The following is a 16,477-nucleotide window of genomic DNA, read 5'->3' as shown; positions in this document are numbered from 1 at the left end:
ACTTCTCTTACTGAGTCAGTGTGGTTGAAGACGTTGCTGGAATAGCCAATAGAGGACAGACTCTGTATTTTTGGATGTACATTTCAAGACTTTTCTCAGTCCTAGCCCCAGCTGCGGCAGTAGGATTTTTAATAGAAAATTATTTAATGTGTCAAATTAATCTAGGCATGTGGTGTTCCTGTTCTGGCAGTATTGGAAAACCATATGGTCAGCCTTCTTTAGTGTCCCTAGTATCTATGTTGCAGGTCTTTTTCACCCTGAGTGATGCTTCAAGGATATATGTTAATACATAGCAAGAGACTCTTTCTTTAGGCAGCAGGAAACAGGGCATCACTGCTGGTTACCTTATGTTGAGATACAGTTTAGCCAACATTTGTATAATGTCTCAATCTTACGTGTCTTACACTTACTGACATTATTATTGCTACAAAAAATAGATGTTATGATGAAGTAGAAACTTTCAAAAAATGGAGGAAGGGCTTAGAACGTATAAGAAGTATGATCAATCAAGTGGGCTTGGGGTTTTTTTTTTACATAAAGTTGCCTGGATCTGTTCCTTAATAGTTTTTTCTACTGGAATAACTTAATGAAGAAGCTGAATTATCAGGACCAAAAAAATATTAGTTGAAGTTTAATTATTTTGTTTTAATAGCAGGTTCCTCACCTAGTTCCAGTAGCAGCTCCTCTGTTAATCCAATGGCTTCTCTTGGAGCATTGCAGACGCTGGCAGGTGCTACAGCAGGCCTGAACGTTAGCTCTTTAGCAGGTAAGTGATGTGTAGTGGTGGCTTGGGGGAATCGCTGATTACCATTCCTCAGCCTGGGCTAGCTCTCTGGGGTGATTTTTTCTGCTCCCTGCTTTTTGTAACCATGCAGAGTGTTTGAAAGGTTATTGATCTGGCTCAGTGGAAGCACTCAGTCATCTTTTATTTCCTCTTTCTTATACAGGAATGGCAGCCTTAAATGGAGGACTTGGCAGTGGTGGTCTCTCAAATGGGACAGGTAGCACAATGGAAGCCCTCACACAGGCTTATTCTGGAATCCAGCAATATGCTGCTGCTGCACTGCCCACACTCTATAACCAGAGTCTCTTAACGCAGCAGAGTATTGGTGCAGCAGGAAGTCAAAAAGAAGGTAGGCAGAAAGTTGTAGAGACTACTTGAGAGGGGTTTTCAAAAGGGCCAGCTTAGCCCTTGCACCTACCTTATCTGCAGATTTTTTATTTGGTGGCATTTTTTAGAATCCAGGAGTTATGGAAGATAAAGAAGGTCTGTGGGATGTTTCTACTAAGGGCTGCTCAAAGTAGTTTTTATACAAGACGTTTCTCATGGGGTTTGTCGAGTCTTAAGTGCTTCCTTAATCATATTCCTCCATGTTCTCAGAGGGAAGGAGAATATGAGTCTACAGCTCACTGTCAGAGAATCAGATGTGGTTTTGTTAATGTAGTTTTCTTTTCTTGGTCCTTCATATCTTCCAACAGATACTTAATGCCAGTCTTTTCACTCTTCAGATTCAGGTTAAATTTAATAAGTAGTGTAAAGTAATGTAGAATGTAGGACTAAGTTTTCAGCAGAATGTAGCATGTTTAGAAAAGAATCTGTTGGATTACAAGCAATGTGATTATTTGTGTTTTGTATGGAAATTTATTTAGTTGCTTTGGGACCACAGGTTTTGCACAGCCATGTTTTGTTTAGTCAACATCTAGCACTCAGACTTACTGTTCAGCTTTCATTACAGCAAGTATCTGTGAACCAGTTGTGGCACAATGTGTAAAGTACAAACAATAGTGGTGAGAAAGAGCTAGAATTATTTGAGTGATCAATCCCAGCAAAGGGTCATGCTAATTTATTCTGGAATCAAGTGCTCTGCAGTAGTGTAAATAGCAGTTTCATTGTTTTATCTAGAAAATTTGTCTTGAGTGGCTATTCCACCTTTTTTTGTACAATGGGTATATGGTATCCATGCTCTTTCTGAATGTATTATCCTACTTGTTGTTTGAAGGTCCAGAGGGAGCCAATCTGTTTATCTACCATCTTCCCCAGGAGTTTGGGGATCAGGATCTGCTGCAGATGTTCATGCCATTTGGAAATGTCGTCTCTGCCAAGGTTTTCATTGACAAGCAGACCAATCTAAGCAAGTGTTTTGGTATGTTGGATCTACAGCTTCTCTATGAGGGGAAGCAAAGGAGTAGACACTGATCTCTTCTCTCTGGTGACCAGTGACAGGACCCAAGATAAAGGCCTGAAGCCTTTAAGGGGGGGGTTTAGGTTGGATATTAGGAAAAGGGTTCTTCACCTGCAGGGTGAATGGGCATTGGAACAGGCTCCCCAGGGAAGTGGTCACAGCACCAGCCTGACAGAGTTCAAGGAGTGTTTGGAAACTGCTCTCAGACACACAGTGTGATTCTTGGGATGTCTTGTGCGGGGACTTCAGTCATCTTTGTGGATCCATTCCAACTCAGAATATTTTATCATTCTGTAAATCATTAGCTGTAAAAAGGTGGCTTTTTTAGTAATCTCTTTTTCAGTATATTGTCTAGTGTAGCTTTTAAGTAAGTAGTGAATCTCTATATATTCCTAAAAAACTAAATAAACCAAACACTTCCAGCAATAAACTGTATTTTCAATGTGGCTTTTTGCTTTTCCCAATTTCATACTGTTGTGCCTCATAGTTGTGTTCTGGCCCTAGATAATTCTCCCTGAGATTAGCTCAGTTGGTTAGAGCATGATGCTAATAATGCCAAGGTTGTAGGCTTGATCCCCTTATGGGCCACTCACTTAGGAGCTGGATTCCTTGATCCTTGTGGATTCCTTCTAACTCAGAATGTTCTATTACTGCTATTTGTGTTTGCAGACTGTAAACCTGAGATAGTTCCTCCTCTTCCTGTCTTTTCAATAATTGTTTGTGTTGCTCTCTATATTACTTAGTACATTATGATTATGAATTATTTCTACTAATATATTCATATATATTTATTGTGGGTACCGTATTGCATTTTTGAGGTGCTGTAAGCTCTCATGACTTTTTATAGATGGAGATTTATTGTGATGGAATAGGAGAGGTGAGCCTTTCTCTATGGTTTTGATAGCTTTGTGTCTACATAATATCCTGAATTTTTTCCTATTTGAGCCAAAAGATGTGGACAATCTGGTGCTTTGTGAGAATACAAAAATATGCTGATCATTCAGCTATGACACCTGCATATTATGGACAGGTAGACATTGACTGGAGTGGGAGTTATTCTCACTCTAGACATTGAGTGGAGTTATTTAAAATAGGTTCCTTCAAAACCCTGGAGAAGTTTGTTTTCAGGATAATCTTTTCCAGGAATGATATGCAACCTCTCATCTGAGAGCATCCTACACATAGTAGAGGTACCAGTGCTACCCTTCCTTGACAAGCTATTTCACTCCAAACAAATCTGCACCCATAATGTCATGAGGGTGATTTCAGTCTTGTATGTTTAATGAGCTTTTGGATCTGGATGAACATTTTCCAGGTTTGGTTTTTTCCCAGGTATGAGTTCTTATAAAATAAACAGCAGTACTTATTTTGTTGATAGACTAGAAAATGTTATTTTAATTTCCTGAGCTGTGTATATCTATCCAAAGTTCCATATGTCAGAAATCAATGCTTTGTTTGAGAGCCCCTAGAAGTTATTATGAGGAGTCTAAAACAGTTGTGAGCTTCTGAAAATGACACTTCATGCAAGCCTCTCTGACCTTGTGAGTGCTTGCATTTCCACTTGTGAGTAGCTGTTGTGGGCAGCTTTGGCAATTTTGGGGTAATTGTGTGTTTTCCTTTCCTCAGGTTTTGTAAGTTACGACAATCCTGTCTCTGCACAGGCTGCCATTCAGTCAATGAACGGCTTCCAGATCGGCATGAAGCGGCTGAAAGTACAGCTCAAGCGCTCCAAGAACGACAGCAAGCCATACTGAGCACCCTCCCCTCCGGGACTGGAGTGAGAAGGATCTTCTGGTAAGTTGGAGAGGAGCGCACTTAGTGATTCGAAGCCCTAAAGGCTGTGTTTTTACAGTCCTGGAAGCTGATCCATGCCTTCTATCTGGCACATCTTCCCTTGAAGACTCTGCTGCAGCCTCTGCTGAGAATCCCGCTTCGGATGGAGGACAAGTTTGTGCTTTTGTTTCCAGTGTTTTACTTTGGAGTTTAGGTGCCATATCACTGAGGTTTTTTGTTTAGTTTTGTTTTTTTTTTTTTCTCCCTTATTTGAAGTTTGCTGTGTTTGTAACCAGTGTGTGTTGAGAAGGACCAATGCCAGCTCCTTGGGGTGGGGAGAGAAGGTTAAAGGGAGCAGCAGAAACTGACACCACACTGCCTTGGGGTAGAGAGGAGAAGGGAAAGCAGAAATAACACAGAACAGCTGATGAAAACAAAGATGGGCAAGGAGAACAGAGTCCTGGGTGGGAAAGAACTGGCTCCATGTAGCCTTTGTCATGCCCCATCCACTCTTTGAGATTTCCTTAACTGTATGCCAACAGTGGGGATTTAGTAAATCATCTCTAAAGCGGGAGATGGGCTAAAAGGGTGAACACACTAACAAGCCAAAGGAAAACTGCAGATTTTTTTTGCTATGTATAAACTAGTGTTTATATAGCACTGTGAATGTACACAGCACTTTATAAAATTATTAGATAATGTCTCTGCCCAGAAAATTTCACACTCTATCTACAGTGGAATATTAATGATGCAGTGAATTTCTCCATATCTAAGAAAACTTAACCTATGTACTTTATCTAGGTTTTGTGGAAGGGTAGAGGCAGCTTAGTCTGGATGAATACATGTGAGTCTGGAAACAAGAAACTTTAGATCCCTGATAACCTGCAGAAATTTTTGATTATTTTTCTTCTTAACAGTTGATCCCATTCCCCATTTCTGTGGAATAATGTCATTTTTTTGCAGAGATTGCTATGAATTCCTTTTCATAAGCACAATGTAAGTGCTGATTGTTTATTGAAATTATAATTTCCTGTTTTGTTGGGGTTTTTTTGTTGAACAAAACTTGTGCAGTGACTTGGTCTATAGTAATTAGGTGTATCCTTCTACTGCAGTTTTCCTTTAAGGTGGTGTGTACCAGTGCAAAACAGGCTAAACCAGGAGCTGCGGAACTAGAGTATTGAGCCATTCAATCTTTTTCTGCCTTTTGGTACTGTTATCTTTTCTATTGAAGAAAAATTGAACACACCTCCTAAGTGAACACACACTTCTTCTGCACACTAGTGAAATTGCTAGTGCAGTGCTAAGGGCCTTTGATATTCACTGGTTTTAGGGGGCTCAAAGGACTTTTGACACTCTGGCCTGAGCTGTTTCAAGAAATCAGTGTAGAGTTCCATTTTATAATCACCAAAATCCACCTCTGTCACAAGAGGAAGTTTACAATTTCTGTGTGTTTAACAGAAGTTCAATTTACCTCATAATATCTCCTTTTCCTTGTTTTCTTTGTATTCCTGGGTTGTAAGGCTGTTTCCCAGGGCACCAGCTAACACTGCAGTCTGGGAGCCAGCTGCTAAATGATGTGTGTGGGTCAGATGTGGGGTCAGGACTTCGTGTTCTACTCCAGCAGGAGGAGCACTAAACCCATCAAACCTGAGATCTCGGGTCAGAATCCCCACTTGTGTGCAGTGATCTATTGGGAATTTTGGGCATTTCCAGGGACTGGGCCCCCTGGGATCTCAAACCTCAGAATTACAAGGCCTGATAAGTAACATCCAAGGGGAGCCCTTTCCAATTCTTAGATTGAAAATCAAACAGTTGATGTCAGTCTGTCCGTATTGATGGCAGACAGGTAAATCTGTCAGTATTATTTAAATAATTCTGTGGTGGCAAAGTTTCGAAGGCCAGATTGCCAAATTTCCCAGTTATGCTGGCATGTGGTACCCTTCTATGTTAATTATTTGAATCTCTCTAGAAACGTAAACATACACTGAAGTGAACCATGTACACTTGAATTCTGCACCATAGGAAAGATGTGTCCTGGTTTTCTGAGAAAAGAGTGTTGGAGTGTGAAGGCCTCCAGGGTGATAATGGGATTTTTTATATATATATATATAAATTATATACTTTTCAAAAAAAGGAAAAAAAAAAAAAAACATAAAAAAACATAGTTGGGAGCAACTGCTCCAAGTGCAACCTGCTGTAACCAAGAATGTTGTTTCTATTTTTATAGAAGTTTTATACCGCTCCAGGGTGGAGAATATTTATTACCTAAATTATTTCACTGGAAAAAAAGGCCAGGGTTTTGTAGAATCCTGAATGTGATTGTTTTACACACATAATGATGTGCATGATTGAAACTACTGATTTTCAGTGGCCTGTTTGCAGCCCAACAACTGCTAAACGAGGAAGATGAATGCTGTGAACCAGTGGAGGAGAGCACTGTGCTCTGGGGTCTCTACAGTCACTCTTACCTTCTTTGCACCCTACCCCACTGTACTATCCAAGACCTTTGTCCTGTTTTTCTTTTAACCTGATGCTCTGACCTCTTTACTATTCATTGCAGTTGCCCCAAATTAGATATTTTAGCTTCTTCATCCTATAGTGTGTCCTCAGTACTGTAACTTACAGATCAAGCTTGGCATTGTTGCAAATAGGTGCGACTTCTATTAATTTTAGGAGATTCACCAGTTTACACTGTGGCTTAGTTTGATCAGTGACTCCTCCCAGACATAATCACCTTAAGACACCTAACTTGGGCTAGCTCTTGTGCCTTACTGGCATAACTATAAGTATTGCCAAAAAGAAAAAGAAGATTAATCTATGCAGGTTAAATTTTAAAAGATGTGATCCTCAGATGGTTTGAATCAATGCAGTTCAGCTCTCTGAATGCAGTAGAGCTGCATCAGTTTTCACCAGCTGAAGATGTTGCCCTTTTTGTGTATTTGTTTCAGATTTCCCTTTCTTGATGTATCAATGTGTATGTTGCCAAAGTTAATAAATGTATCAAGTTTGTGACTTGGGCAGATTTTTTTTCTAATAACAAAACTGATCAGAGAAAGTCAACATTTCTGTGTCTGTTTGGTGGCTGCCGCTGATTGTGAGGATTTAGGCTGCTCTTGCCTTTCAGTCTTAAGCCAGTTTTCTTCCTCACTTATTGGCAGTAAAGTCTGGGATTTTGGGGACTTGAGGCTTTTAAATTTTATTTTTAGTTCATATCATACTCTCATTCAAGTGCAAATCAAATCAGTGTCAAATGCTTTACTTCCCAGATAATAAAATAGGAGTTGGGTGAGTTCAAATAAACTGCAGAAGGTTGGCTGAAGTAGCCACATGGACAAAGTATGCTGTATGCTTAAAACCAAAGAACATGATTTTCTACAATAAAAGCTAAAAGGACTTCTGATGAAATAGAATTCCTTATTATGTGTGCCACCAGGAAATACTTAATATATTTTTAGTTTACAAGGTGGAAACAGTCTATTTAATAGATTGATTCTTTTTCTCAGGAGATACTTGATTTTACTGCTGTAATAAGGTGAAAGAATTATGGACTTAGTCTGATACTGCTTAGTGTCAGTCCTATAGTAAATGAAATCATCATTTCTTCAGTCCCTAGATAATCAATAGTCCAAAACATGATAGCTCTTTTTAGTTTAGCTTTTTTTTAGTACAAAGCTGGCATTATTAAAAAATTCCAGCTCAGAAAAATCTCACCGGCAAATGTATCTGTCAGGAAAAAGCTTTTCACCTGAATACTGAAAGTCACATATTATGATAATTCTATCATGCAAGCTGAATCTAACTGAACTGATAATGGCTATGGATTAGGGAAGAACAACCAAGTAGAATGAAGCTGTTCCTATTTTATTTGGAAATACCTAAAACCAACTTGGATAAAGCAAATTGCAAATGAAGGGTGCAACTATGAACAGGTAAAATGCTTTGAAAGCTTCTTGTTGCAGATATTTAAACCTAAAGATGATTGATAGCCCTGAGCTTACCTGCCACAAAATATAAAACACAGAAGGCAGAATTATCACTATTGTGAGAATAAAACGAGGACAAACTGGAATAACTTTCTCCAAGTCATTAAGACCTTGTCCAGCATCTCATGGTTCTGTTCTTATAGGCCAGTCTTTCCACAGGGCTTTGATGTAACTTAGTCTTTGCCCTCAACATAGCTGAGTGAAATATTTGAAAAATCCATATCAAGAAAATCCCCAGACAAATCACACAGAGGATTTCAGTGGTGCATGCTTAGATGTCACTTGATTTCATGCTTCTTGTTGTTTCTCATGCCTCAGTTCATGATAAATTTGCCTTTCTGGTTTAGGAGTGAAATCTGTCACCTACCTGCAAATTATCTAGAGTATTTCTTGAAATATAGAAATAACTGCAAGAGTTGCATTGTACTCTGTTTGCTGGAGTTGGTTTAAACTCTGTACTAAAGTCCTTTCCCTTTATTGGAAAGCATGAAAAGCAATTTAATCTCAGCAGTTCTGCTAAGAGGAATGTTGCTGATTTAGTAGACAAAGTGTTTCTTGTTGCTTTGGAAGGAGAATGCAACACTTGCTATTCTCAAATTATGTAAGATAATATGCAAATCTCACCTTGTTCTAGTCTGTAACCAGAAACTTTGAGATGTGCTGAAGATTAAGGCCGCAAACAGGAGCTAAAGGGGAGTTGGGGGTGCGGGGAGGTAGAATAAGAAAACAATCTGCTTCTTCTCTCCTCTGCCTCCCACTCTCATCCCAAAATGTTCCTTGTCTCTTGCAGCTCACAAGCTGAGGGGAGGGAACAGAGGTATTTATGTCACTTAATATAAGAATTACTTTTTTATAAACTCTTTAAGAAAATTTCAGGAAACACATTTTTTCTGCTCGTCAAACTGGCAACAGTGACTGTAGAGCTTCTCAGAGCCCAGAATCGCCTCCTCATGAAGCCAGGGAGCTGAGGGCTGTTACATAAAAGGTTGGGAATGGAAAATCCCTGTGCAGGTCTAATGGTATGAAAAGTGCTCAGCTAGGACAAGTCTTAACTTGCAGTCAAGTCTTAAGGAATTCTTCTCTGATGTGTGGGCTTTTTGTCTTGTATAATCTTTTTTTTTTTCCCCTTTTCCAAATCACCCATCCCCAGTTACATGGGCTCCTAGGGAATGAGAAGGGACTATAGCTAAAGGAAAGAACGTGGATTTGCTGGGCTACTACTGCCTAAGATCTTCCCATGTTAGAATGCAAGAAAAGTCTCAACTGTCAAACCACCTGTGAATCCCTTGTGTCCTCTGTCTTGTCTCTCATGGTCTCAGTCTCTGTGGGCAAATGTCTGCCCTAGAGTCATATTTTTTGGAATCGGTCTCCTGGGGAGGGAGCTTACTCTGTTCTAAACAGAGGTGGTGGACACACTGGGCACAGGGCAAGGTGACTGCATGCTAACCAGTGTGTCACTAGGCTGTGGAATGCTCCACACCCTGGGTGCTGAGAGGGAAATCCAGGCCTCTGCTTCCATTTGGTTTCTGGCAGTTTGATGTTTACTTGGTGTCCTTCATGTACTTTGACTTTTACTTGTCCATCGTTGGCATGTGCTGCCCTTCCCTGTCAACTCCCTTCCCCAGGAGATCTCATTGTACAGTGCCCATTCTTGTTCTCTCTCTCCGTGTTTGGATGTACTGCTCTGTGTAACTCAGTGGGTCTCCCTCTTTCTGGTTTGTTTTTTTTTCTAGATTCCTGCCGTTTGTTCATCGTTGTGCCTAAAGCATGTCGATGTGGCGTTCAAGTACATCGTCCAAATCCTTGTCTCTTCAGCTTCTCTGATGCTTGAACTCTCACCTTTGACCTTGTGTTGACCTTTGATGCTGATGTGTATTTTTATTATGTTTCTTTTCTTTTTTTTTCTTTTTTTTTTTTTTTTTTTTTTCTTTTTTTTTGTGCTGCCAAATTGGTTTTGCTAGAAAGACTGCTGAAGGGGAATATTTAAACTTGCATTTGAATATAAAAGAATTTCTATTTTTCTAGACCTTCATAAGATAACCACTTGATTTTGTGAATCTGATTCTTTGTAATTTGTCTTCAGAGCAGCCTTGCTAGCATACCTTGTGGAGTATTTGTATTTCTGTGAACATACAGCCAATCACTTTCTAGGCTTAGTTTTTTCTGTGTGCTTAGTTTTAAAAACACAGTTTGAAGAAAAAGTCAATTATATGGTGTGACTCAATCTTTCAGGAGACTTCCTAGTCACATTTTGCTGATCTGGTTTCTGTGCTTGAGGAGACAGCATGTGTTTTTATGAGTTCAAACTTGTGACTTGAAGTGGCATCAACAGAAAACACTTGAACTACATTTTCCTCTGATTGTAGCTACATTTTTGCCCTGGCATTTACTGATTTTTTTTTTAAAGTATTATTATTTTTATTTTTTCCCCTGCTTCCCTGTGTGATTATCAGTCTGCAGTGAAAATTTGATCAAAGTTGATGTTGTATTTTGTTAAGCTCTGGCATGCTTGGTTTTTTTGTAACTACAATCTCCTCAGCAAAATGTGATGTTTTTGTTTTAATCTTTCAAACTAAGATAGTGCCCAGAAATGTTGTGCATGTTTCCTGCTGTTTTCTTCACACCCTCGTATATATCACCTTCACCTCTCTGTTTTCTATAGTTTGTGCAAAAACTGAGCAATTTAATGGGTTTCAAAGGTATCCTTTAAATTGGTGGTTTTGGTATGACAAATATCTGATCAGAAGCCCCCTGAGGGCATCTACCTGTGCACTTAGACTGTCTGCCTGACAGAGCACCTGGACCTTGCTCCATTTCCAGTGCTGTCAGAAGCTCTGAGGGTGCTTGGTTACACTGTTCCCCTACTGGAAGTTTTGGTGGAAGGGGATAGCTTGGAGCAGGAAGGTGGGGGAACTCACAATATTTCTGTTTCCAAAGTTATCCGAAGCTAGGGCTCATTTCAAGCACTAAGCATTTTGTACCAGTCAGGGCACACTTCTGTGAAGTCCAGCTCCAATCTAATACCATCAATCAGAGCTTGGTGGCAGGATTCTGGAAGGATCTAGGTTAGCTCATGAATTAAAGTGTTTTAAATATCCCAGAGAAAACATTTGTAACACTGGTCCAACAACTGCTGGCTCTTTTCCCAAATGACAAGCACAATACAACAGCCTCTGAAGCTGTTACCTGAACAGGGTACCATCCCCAGCTCTCTTTTCAAGGGCCTTAGCTGGGGAATCTCTGCGGAGATTTTTTAGTTTTTGTTTAGTTTTTAATTGGGTAATGAGCTGAGCAGTTTTTCTGGCTTCAGGATGAGCTAGAACAGGTTACTGCTCTCTGGGTAGCAGGCTTCCCCTGCCCTACGTACCATCTGCACAAGTAGAAACTGGGAAGTAGCTTCTAGATGAAGGCACCTGAAGAGTGCATGCTGTGATGAAGTTTCAGTCAGAAGCAGCAGCAAGCTAGTGTAGGTATCTTAACAGTTGAAATAATGTGAAATGGAATTCCAGGAGAAGGGTTTTTGCTAAGAAAACAAGTAGAGTTTGATTGGATAGAAATCCTAATTTTGTCCAGTGTTCAGGATAACGTAAAGATGCAAAGATTGTTTTCTATCCTACTCCTGAGTTGGTTGAGGATACTGTATTCTCAATAGGTATTGACCAGACTTGTGTAGACAGTCCTTAATCTGCTTACAAAACAGAGCAATTTGAATATGGTACATGTACCTGGGAGTGAATCGTGAGGCTGAATGAAAAAGGGTAGAGACTCGCTTATTTGGGAAGTAGGGTTGGGGGCTGGCTGCTGTTAGTCCCACAGTCTGAATGCACAGGGCTGTGCCGGGAGGCACTGATACCCTGCAGTGTATGGAGGAACTGCCAGTACGTTTCTGTACGTGTGCGCTTGGTTCCGTAAGGAACCTTGGGGAAACCTGTGGAAAAATATCTGAAGAAAACCAAAATGCCAAATGTTGGGTGTTTCTTTCCTTTCTTCTTTCCTTTTCTTCCTTTGGTTGTTTTAATTGTTCTGTGGTGGTTTTAATGGATTTGAGACAGTGGAGCAGCAGCTGCCTTTCTGATTTTTGGCTGCTTTTTGTGAATAATTTAAAAAGAAAATTTACATTTTGGAGACAAACCTGTGGGCTTTTTTATTGGTACAAACATTGTATTTAACACTAGGGGTTTTGTACAGTTTTTTGCCTTTTCTACTAGAAAACAATGTAAAGTGATTCACAATGTGACGAGAAAACAAATTGCCACTATGACCAAATGTAGAGTCTGTTCTGCAGTTAACGGGATTTAATCAACTCGAAGTCGTGGTTCAGTCGTAGAAATGCTTTTCTTTATCTTGTTTGAGCTGTTCCTTTTTTTCTTGTTTTGATTTGCAAAACAAAATGTCTCTTTGTGTGAAATTGTGTTGTACTCTGTAGAGAATTACAGATTTTACTTTAATGGTTTAAAAAGCAGAGGAGCGCGTGTTGCTTTTCTGATCTGATCACAGAGTTTGTGTAGTGGATTTAAAAATGAAAAGATTTGTTACAAGTTTGGAACAAGCGAGTATGTGTTAAAGGAATTTTCTTCCTTTTGTGTGTGTGTTTTTTTTTCTTTTTGTCCCAAAGGGCAACTTAAAGCTGTTTTAATTGCACAGACACACCGACAACAAGTCATTTTGTATATGCCAAGTGTGGTACCTTCCTTTGTTTATTTGCTATTAAACTGTTTGAGAAGAGTCCTTGTGTGTTGTATTTGTGTCTTAAACTTGAGGTTCTTTCTGGGTCCAAGTGTGAGAAGATGAAGAGGGAGATGAGAGAACTATTTTCCAGTTTCTTAGCTGTGAGCCACAAAAATTTTCATGGTCCAATACCACTTGCTCTGCATGTACAGTATCACCTTGGATTTTTACTTCTGTGCAGATGAACTACTTTGAGTAGAAATGGAAAAGGTTTTCTAGTTGATGTACCTCCATTTTGTATCATTTGACAGTCAAGTCCTGAGCTACTTTGAGTAGAAATGGAAAAGGTTTTCTGGTTGATGTACCTCCATTTTGTATCATTGGACAGTCAAGTCCCCTTTAGATATGGAAAAGCTGAGGATCTTGGATAATGCAAATACGTGCAACACTTGGGAGTGAGGAGTAGGCATATCCAGCCTCACAGAACTGGTGCCATGTAGCCACTTGGCTGTCCATGCACTTGTGCTTCAGAGTGTTTCAAGGGCTCAATACCTTGGGCATAACAGCAGCTCCTCTGCAGGAGCAGCGTAAGTGCATGCTGCTGTGTGGGATTAGAGACGCACCAGCTGATGCCGCTCTCATGAGCCCCATACTTGCCACTGCCTCCTTCCCCTTCCAGGAACACAGCCAAGCTTGCTGAATCTGTCTGCATCAAGGTATCTGCAGCCCCAGTGCTCCTGGTCCTGGATGTATTACACCGGGAAACCCTGAATGGATCTGGATTACTTACTAGTGATAAGCAAAGGCTACCTGCTTTGGTCTTAGAACTAAGATATCTTTACAACTCATTTCAAATTAATAAAAAGTATTTGGCGTAGGCAAAGCATAATTCATTTAGAAACCTGCCACAAGTTTGACACGAATATTGCCTCTCTCAGAAGGAAAGTACCACAATGGCCATGATTATGCCGCATTTCTGAAAGCTCCTAAAATTCCATTACATTATTCCTTCCTTCTGCTGTCTTGCATCTTGGAGACTTGCAAGCATTTTTAGGGCAGCTGTGTTTCTCCTCCATGTCCTTTTCCTGTGTTATCTGGCATACTCTGTTTCACCCCATCACTTCCTACATGATTGTAAATCTGAGAGCATTTGCAAGCATCAGGATTCAGTGCTGCATTCCTTGCCCTGAGCGCACCAATTGCAGCACGAGGCGCTGAGCCACCTGTTACAGACTGTGCTGGGATCCCTGCAGTTAATTTGCAGCTGTTGAGAAGAGAGGCTGGAGGGATTTCAGTTCAGATACAACTTGAGGTGAAGGATGGAGAGAAGCAATTGAATCAGAAATAGGGTTTGTTTAGGCAGAATGGAAGATTCCAGCTTGTGCAGAAAGTTCACTCACCTTGTCTTACACAATCACAGCTTTGTCAGCTACATCTTACAGAACTGACACTGCATCCCTTTTGGGTCTGTGCTTTTTGGAAGGCATTTCCTTTAATTTAAAAGGCCACCACCAATCAGTACACAATCAAACTACACCTAAGAGCCAGTGTATTAATCTCTGAAAATAATCAGCATTTTCACATGAGTTGTTATATTTATCAGCATTAGTAGGAAATACACGAAGCTGTAGATGAAATCCTGATGCTGAATGTTTTAGGAGAAACCTTTTTCCTCTTCACATCCACCTCCACCTTTCACTACTTGTTTTGACTCCAGTCTTCCTGACTTTACCAGCCATATTCCACTCTCTTCATACGGCCAGGAGTCACCGAGGGCATTATGAAGAGCTGTGGGGAAGAGGAGAAGCAGGTCAGTGTGGTCACTCTGAAGAAGCGAGTGCGTGATGAGCCACACGGCATGTGTAGCTCTGCTGCATGACAGGTAAGATTCCCTAATTTGATGTTGCCAAGCACCATTCAGGCTCATTTATTTGCAGTTCCTGAGAAGAAACTGCGGATTGTTTACTGTAGAAACTGTACCTGAATCATGTATGAATTAGAGCTGTCTTGAGGCACAGACGGATGCCATTGCTTTTTTTGAAGTAGTACAGGCAGTCAGTGTTGATCTTTTATCCCTCCTTATTTAGGCAGCTGCAACTGGGCTCAGAGTGGTATGTTCCATATCAGAGCACATTCCTGCTTTTTTGAAAATGACTGGTTTGAACTTGATGGATTTAGTCCTTACTTTACTAGGGTGTTTTTATCTCAACAGCTAAGTTGCGAGTTGATTCCTAAGACCCTAAGCACTGTTTCATAGTGCTCAAAAGCAAGGAGGTAAAGTGAGGTTAACAAAATGCAGGGCAGATCATTTCGTGTTAGATGGCTTTTGTCAGGCTGCAAGGCACCCTCTTTTCACTTTGGCTATGCTGTGTGGGGAAGGGAGCAGTGTTTTGCTGAAGAAGTCCAAAAGAATCTCAGGATGAGTTTGAGTTACAGGCAGGTCTCTTGTGGAAGGTTAATTTTGCAAAGTAGTCTGATCTTCCAAGAATTACACAGTTTTTGTTTTCCCCATTCTTGAATCCTGGCTTGATTCTGCTTTCCTGGCCTGCAAACTTCTTCAAGTCTAGAAATCTGAATGGCCTCACCATTATCAATGGTTTCCATGGGCATTGAAAGGGGATTTCCTTCTGCATCTTGTTTCCATCCCAGCACCTACACCCAGAGAGACATATAAGAATTACTGCAAGGAGGAGAGATTTTTTTTAAAGTTCCAAATCAGACTTCTTTGGAATTTCTAAAATCTATAAAGTACCTAGCTAATAATTTTAACAGTGCTGCTGAAGGGATTTTTGCACATCCATAGATTTTTCCATAGTTCCTACATCCAGAGTTTGAGAGTACACAGTCTATGCTGAAACATCATCTAGCACATCATCTGTCTTGGAAAAACAAAGCTAAATTAAATAATGTAAATATCATAGTGTATATGAGCTCCCAAAAGAGAATTGGTCTTACTGTAGCAAAACTCTTCTACAATTTAAAGTGCTTTTCTTTTTGAAATACTTGTCTGAGGGAATTTTGGATAAAGGTACAGATGTAATCTCTTAAGATCATGACTGCTATGATGTAAAGCCTCTGGGTAGACTGTTGTTGCTTATTTTGTGTCCTGCTCTCCTTAAGGATATTTATTACCTCAGGAAGGCTCCCTTGGGTTTTTGTTGACACAGACCAGGATGGTCTGATTGGTACCCTTTGAGGTGATTCTGTAGGAATTTACCTTTGCTTGGGGAAGAACTGCCACCAAATTCACCTAGAAGCAGGGAGGCAGCTGGAGACATGACTGCTTTTGCAGGCGGGTCTGTTAAAACTTCAAATTGTAATTGCTTCTCTTTGCTCAGGAAAAGGATCACAAAACTTGGAACTTCTGCATCTGAAAAACATTAGATATCCCTGTAGCATTCTCCACCTGCCCCCCTCCTCCCATGTTTGGTGTATCTTCTTAGGAAGGACAGAATAAATCTCTAGACCACTAAGGCTGCACTAAAAACATTAAAAACACAGCACATTGGTGAGAGTATGAAACTTGACTCCTAGATGAACCAATCTGATTTTTTCAACAGAGTGTGGGAGACATAAAGCTATCTTTTAATGGGGCTAACACTTCTCTCCTGCAACCAAAAAGTGCAGATATCTGTTGTTCTGTGTCTTTATTGTTATTCGTCATAAAAGATCAGCAAGTTCTGGATGCAGAACTTAAGTTGTGCCTTTGACAAGTTCTGTTGGAAACTTTTGGAGGATTGCCACAGGCATCTGATGGCAGGGAGCAACATTCAGTCAAGAACCAAGGTTTTCAGGATGATTAGCTTCTTGTCCCTAAAATTAGGAAGTCAGCGGTGTATTTGCAGCAAACCTGTGACAGAGCTGACCTAT

General features: G+C 40.3%; 1 protein-coding gene across 16 annotated transcripts in view; it reads left to right on the top strand.

Annotated features, from left to right (window-relative positions):
* CELF1 (CUGBP Elav-like family member 1) overlaps positions 1–14,458 on the top strand; it is a 64,325-nt gene extending 49,867 nt beyond the window's left edge. For 11 of the 16 annotated variants that reach the window (XM_048308264.1, XM_048308262.1, XM_048308257.1 and 8 more), the window contains 5 exons: positions 653–766; positions 948–1,133; positions 2,001–2,144; positions 3,810–3,977; positions 9,673–12,664. In XM_048308264.1, the coding sequence (XP_048164221.1) occupies positions 653–766; positions 948–1,133; positions 2,001–2,144; positions 3,810–3,937 (572 nt within the window). In that variant the 3' untranslated portion in view covers positions 3,938–3,977; positions 9,673–12,664. Of the gene's footprint in view, positions 1–652; positions 767–947; positions 1,134–2,000; positions 2,145–3,809; positions 3,978–9,672; positions 12,665–14,370 lie in introns of those variants that run through there. The other 5 variants (XM_048308263.1, XM_048308259.1, XM_048308261.1 and 2 more) reach the window with 2 other exon arrangements.
* Positions 14,459–16,477: the final 2,019 nt, after the last annotated feature.

This window comes from Corvus hawaiiensis, chromosome 6 (genome assembly GCF_020740725.1).
Source record: "Corvus hawaiiensis isolate bCorHaw1 chromosome 6, bCorHaw1.pri.cur, whole genome shotgun sequence".
In the NCBI taxonomy this organism is placed as follows: domain Eukaryota; kingdom Metazoa; phylum Chordata; class Aves; order Passeriformes; family Corvidae; genus Corvus; species Corvus hawaiiensis.
The sequence above is the reverse complement of the archived record's forward strand: the minus strand, read 5'-3'. Positions and strand labels throughout refer to the sequence as shown.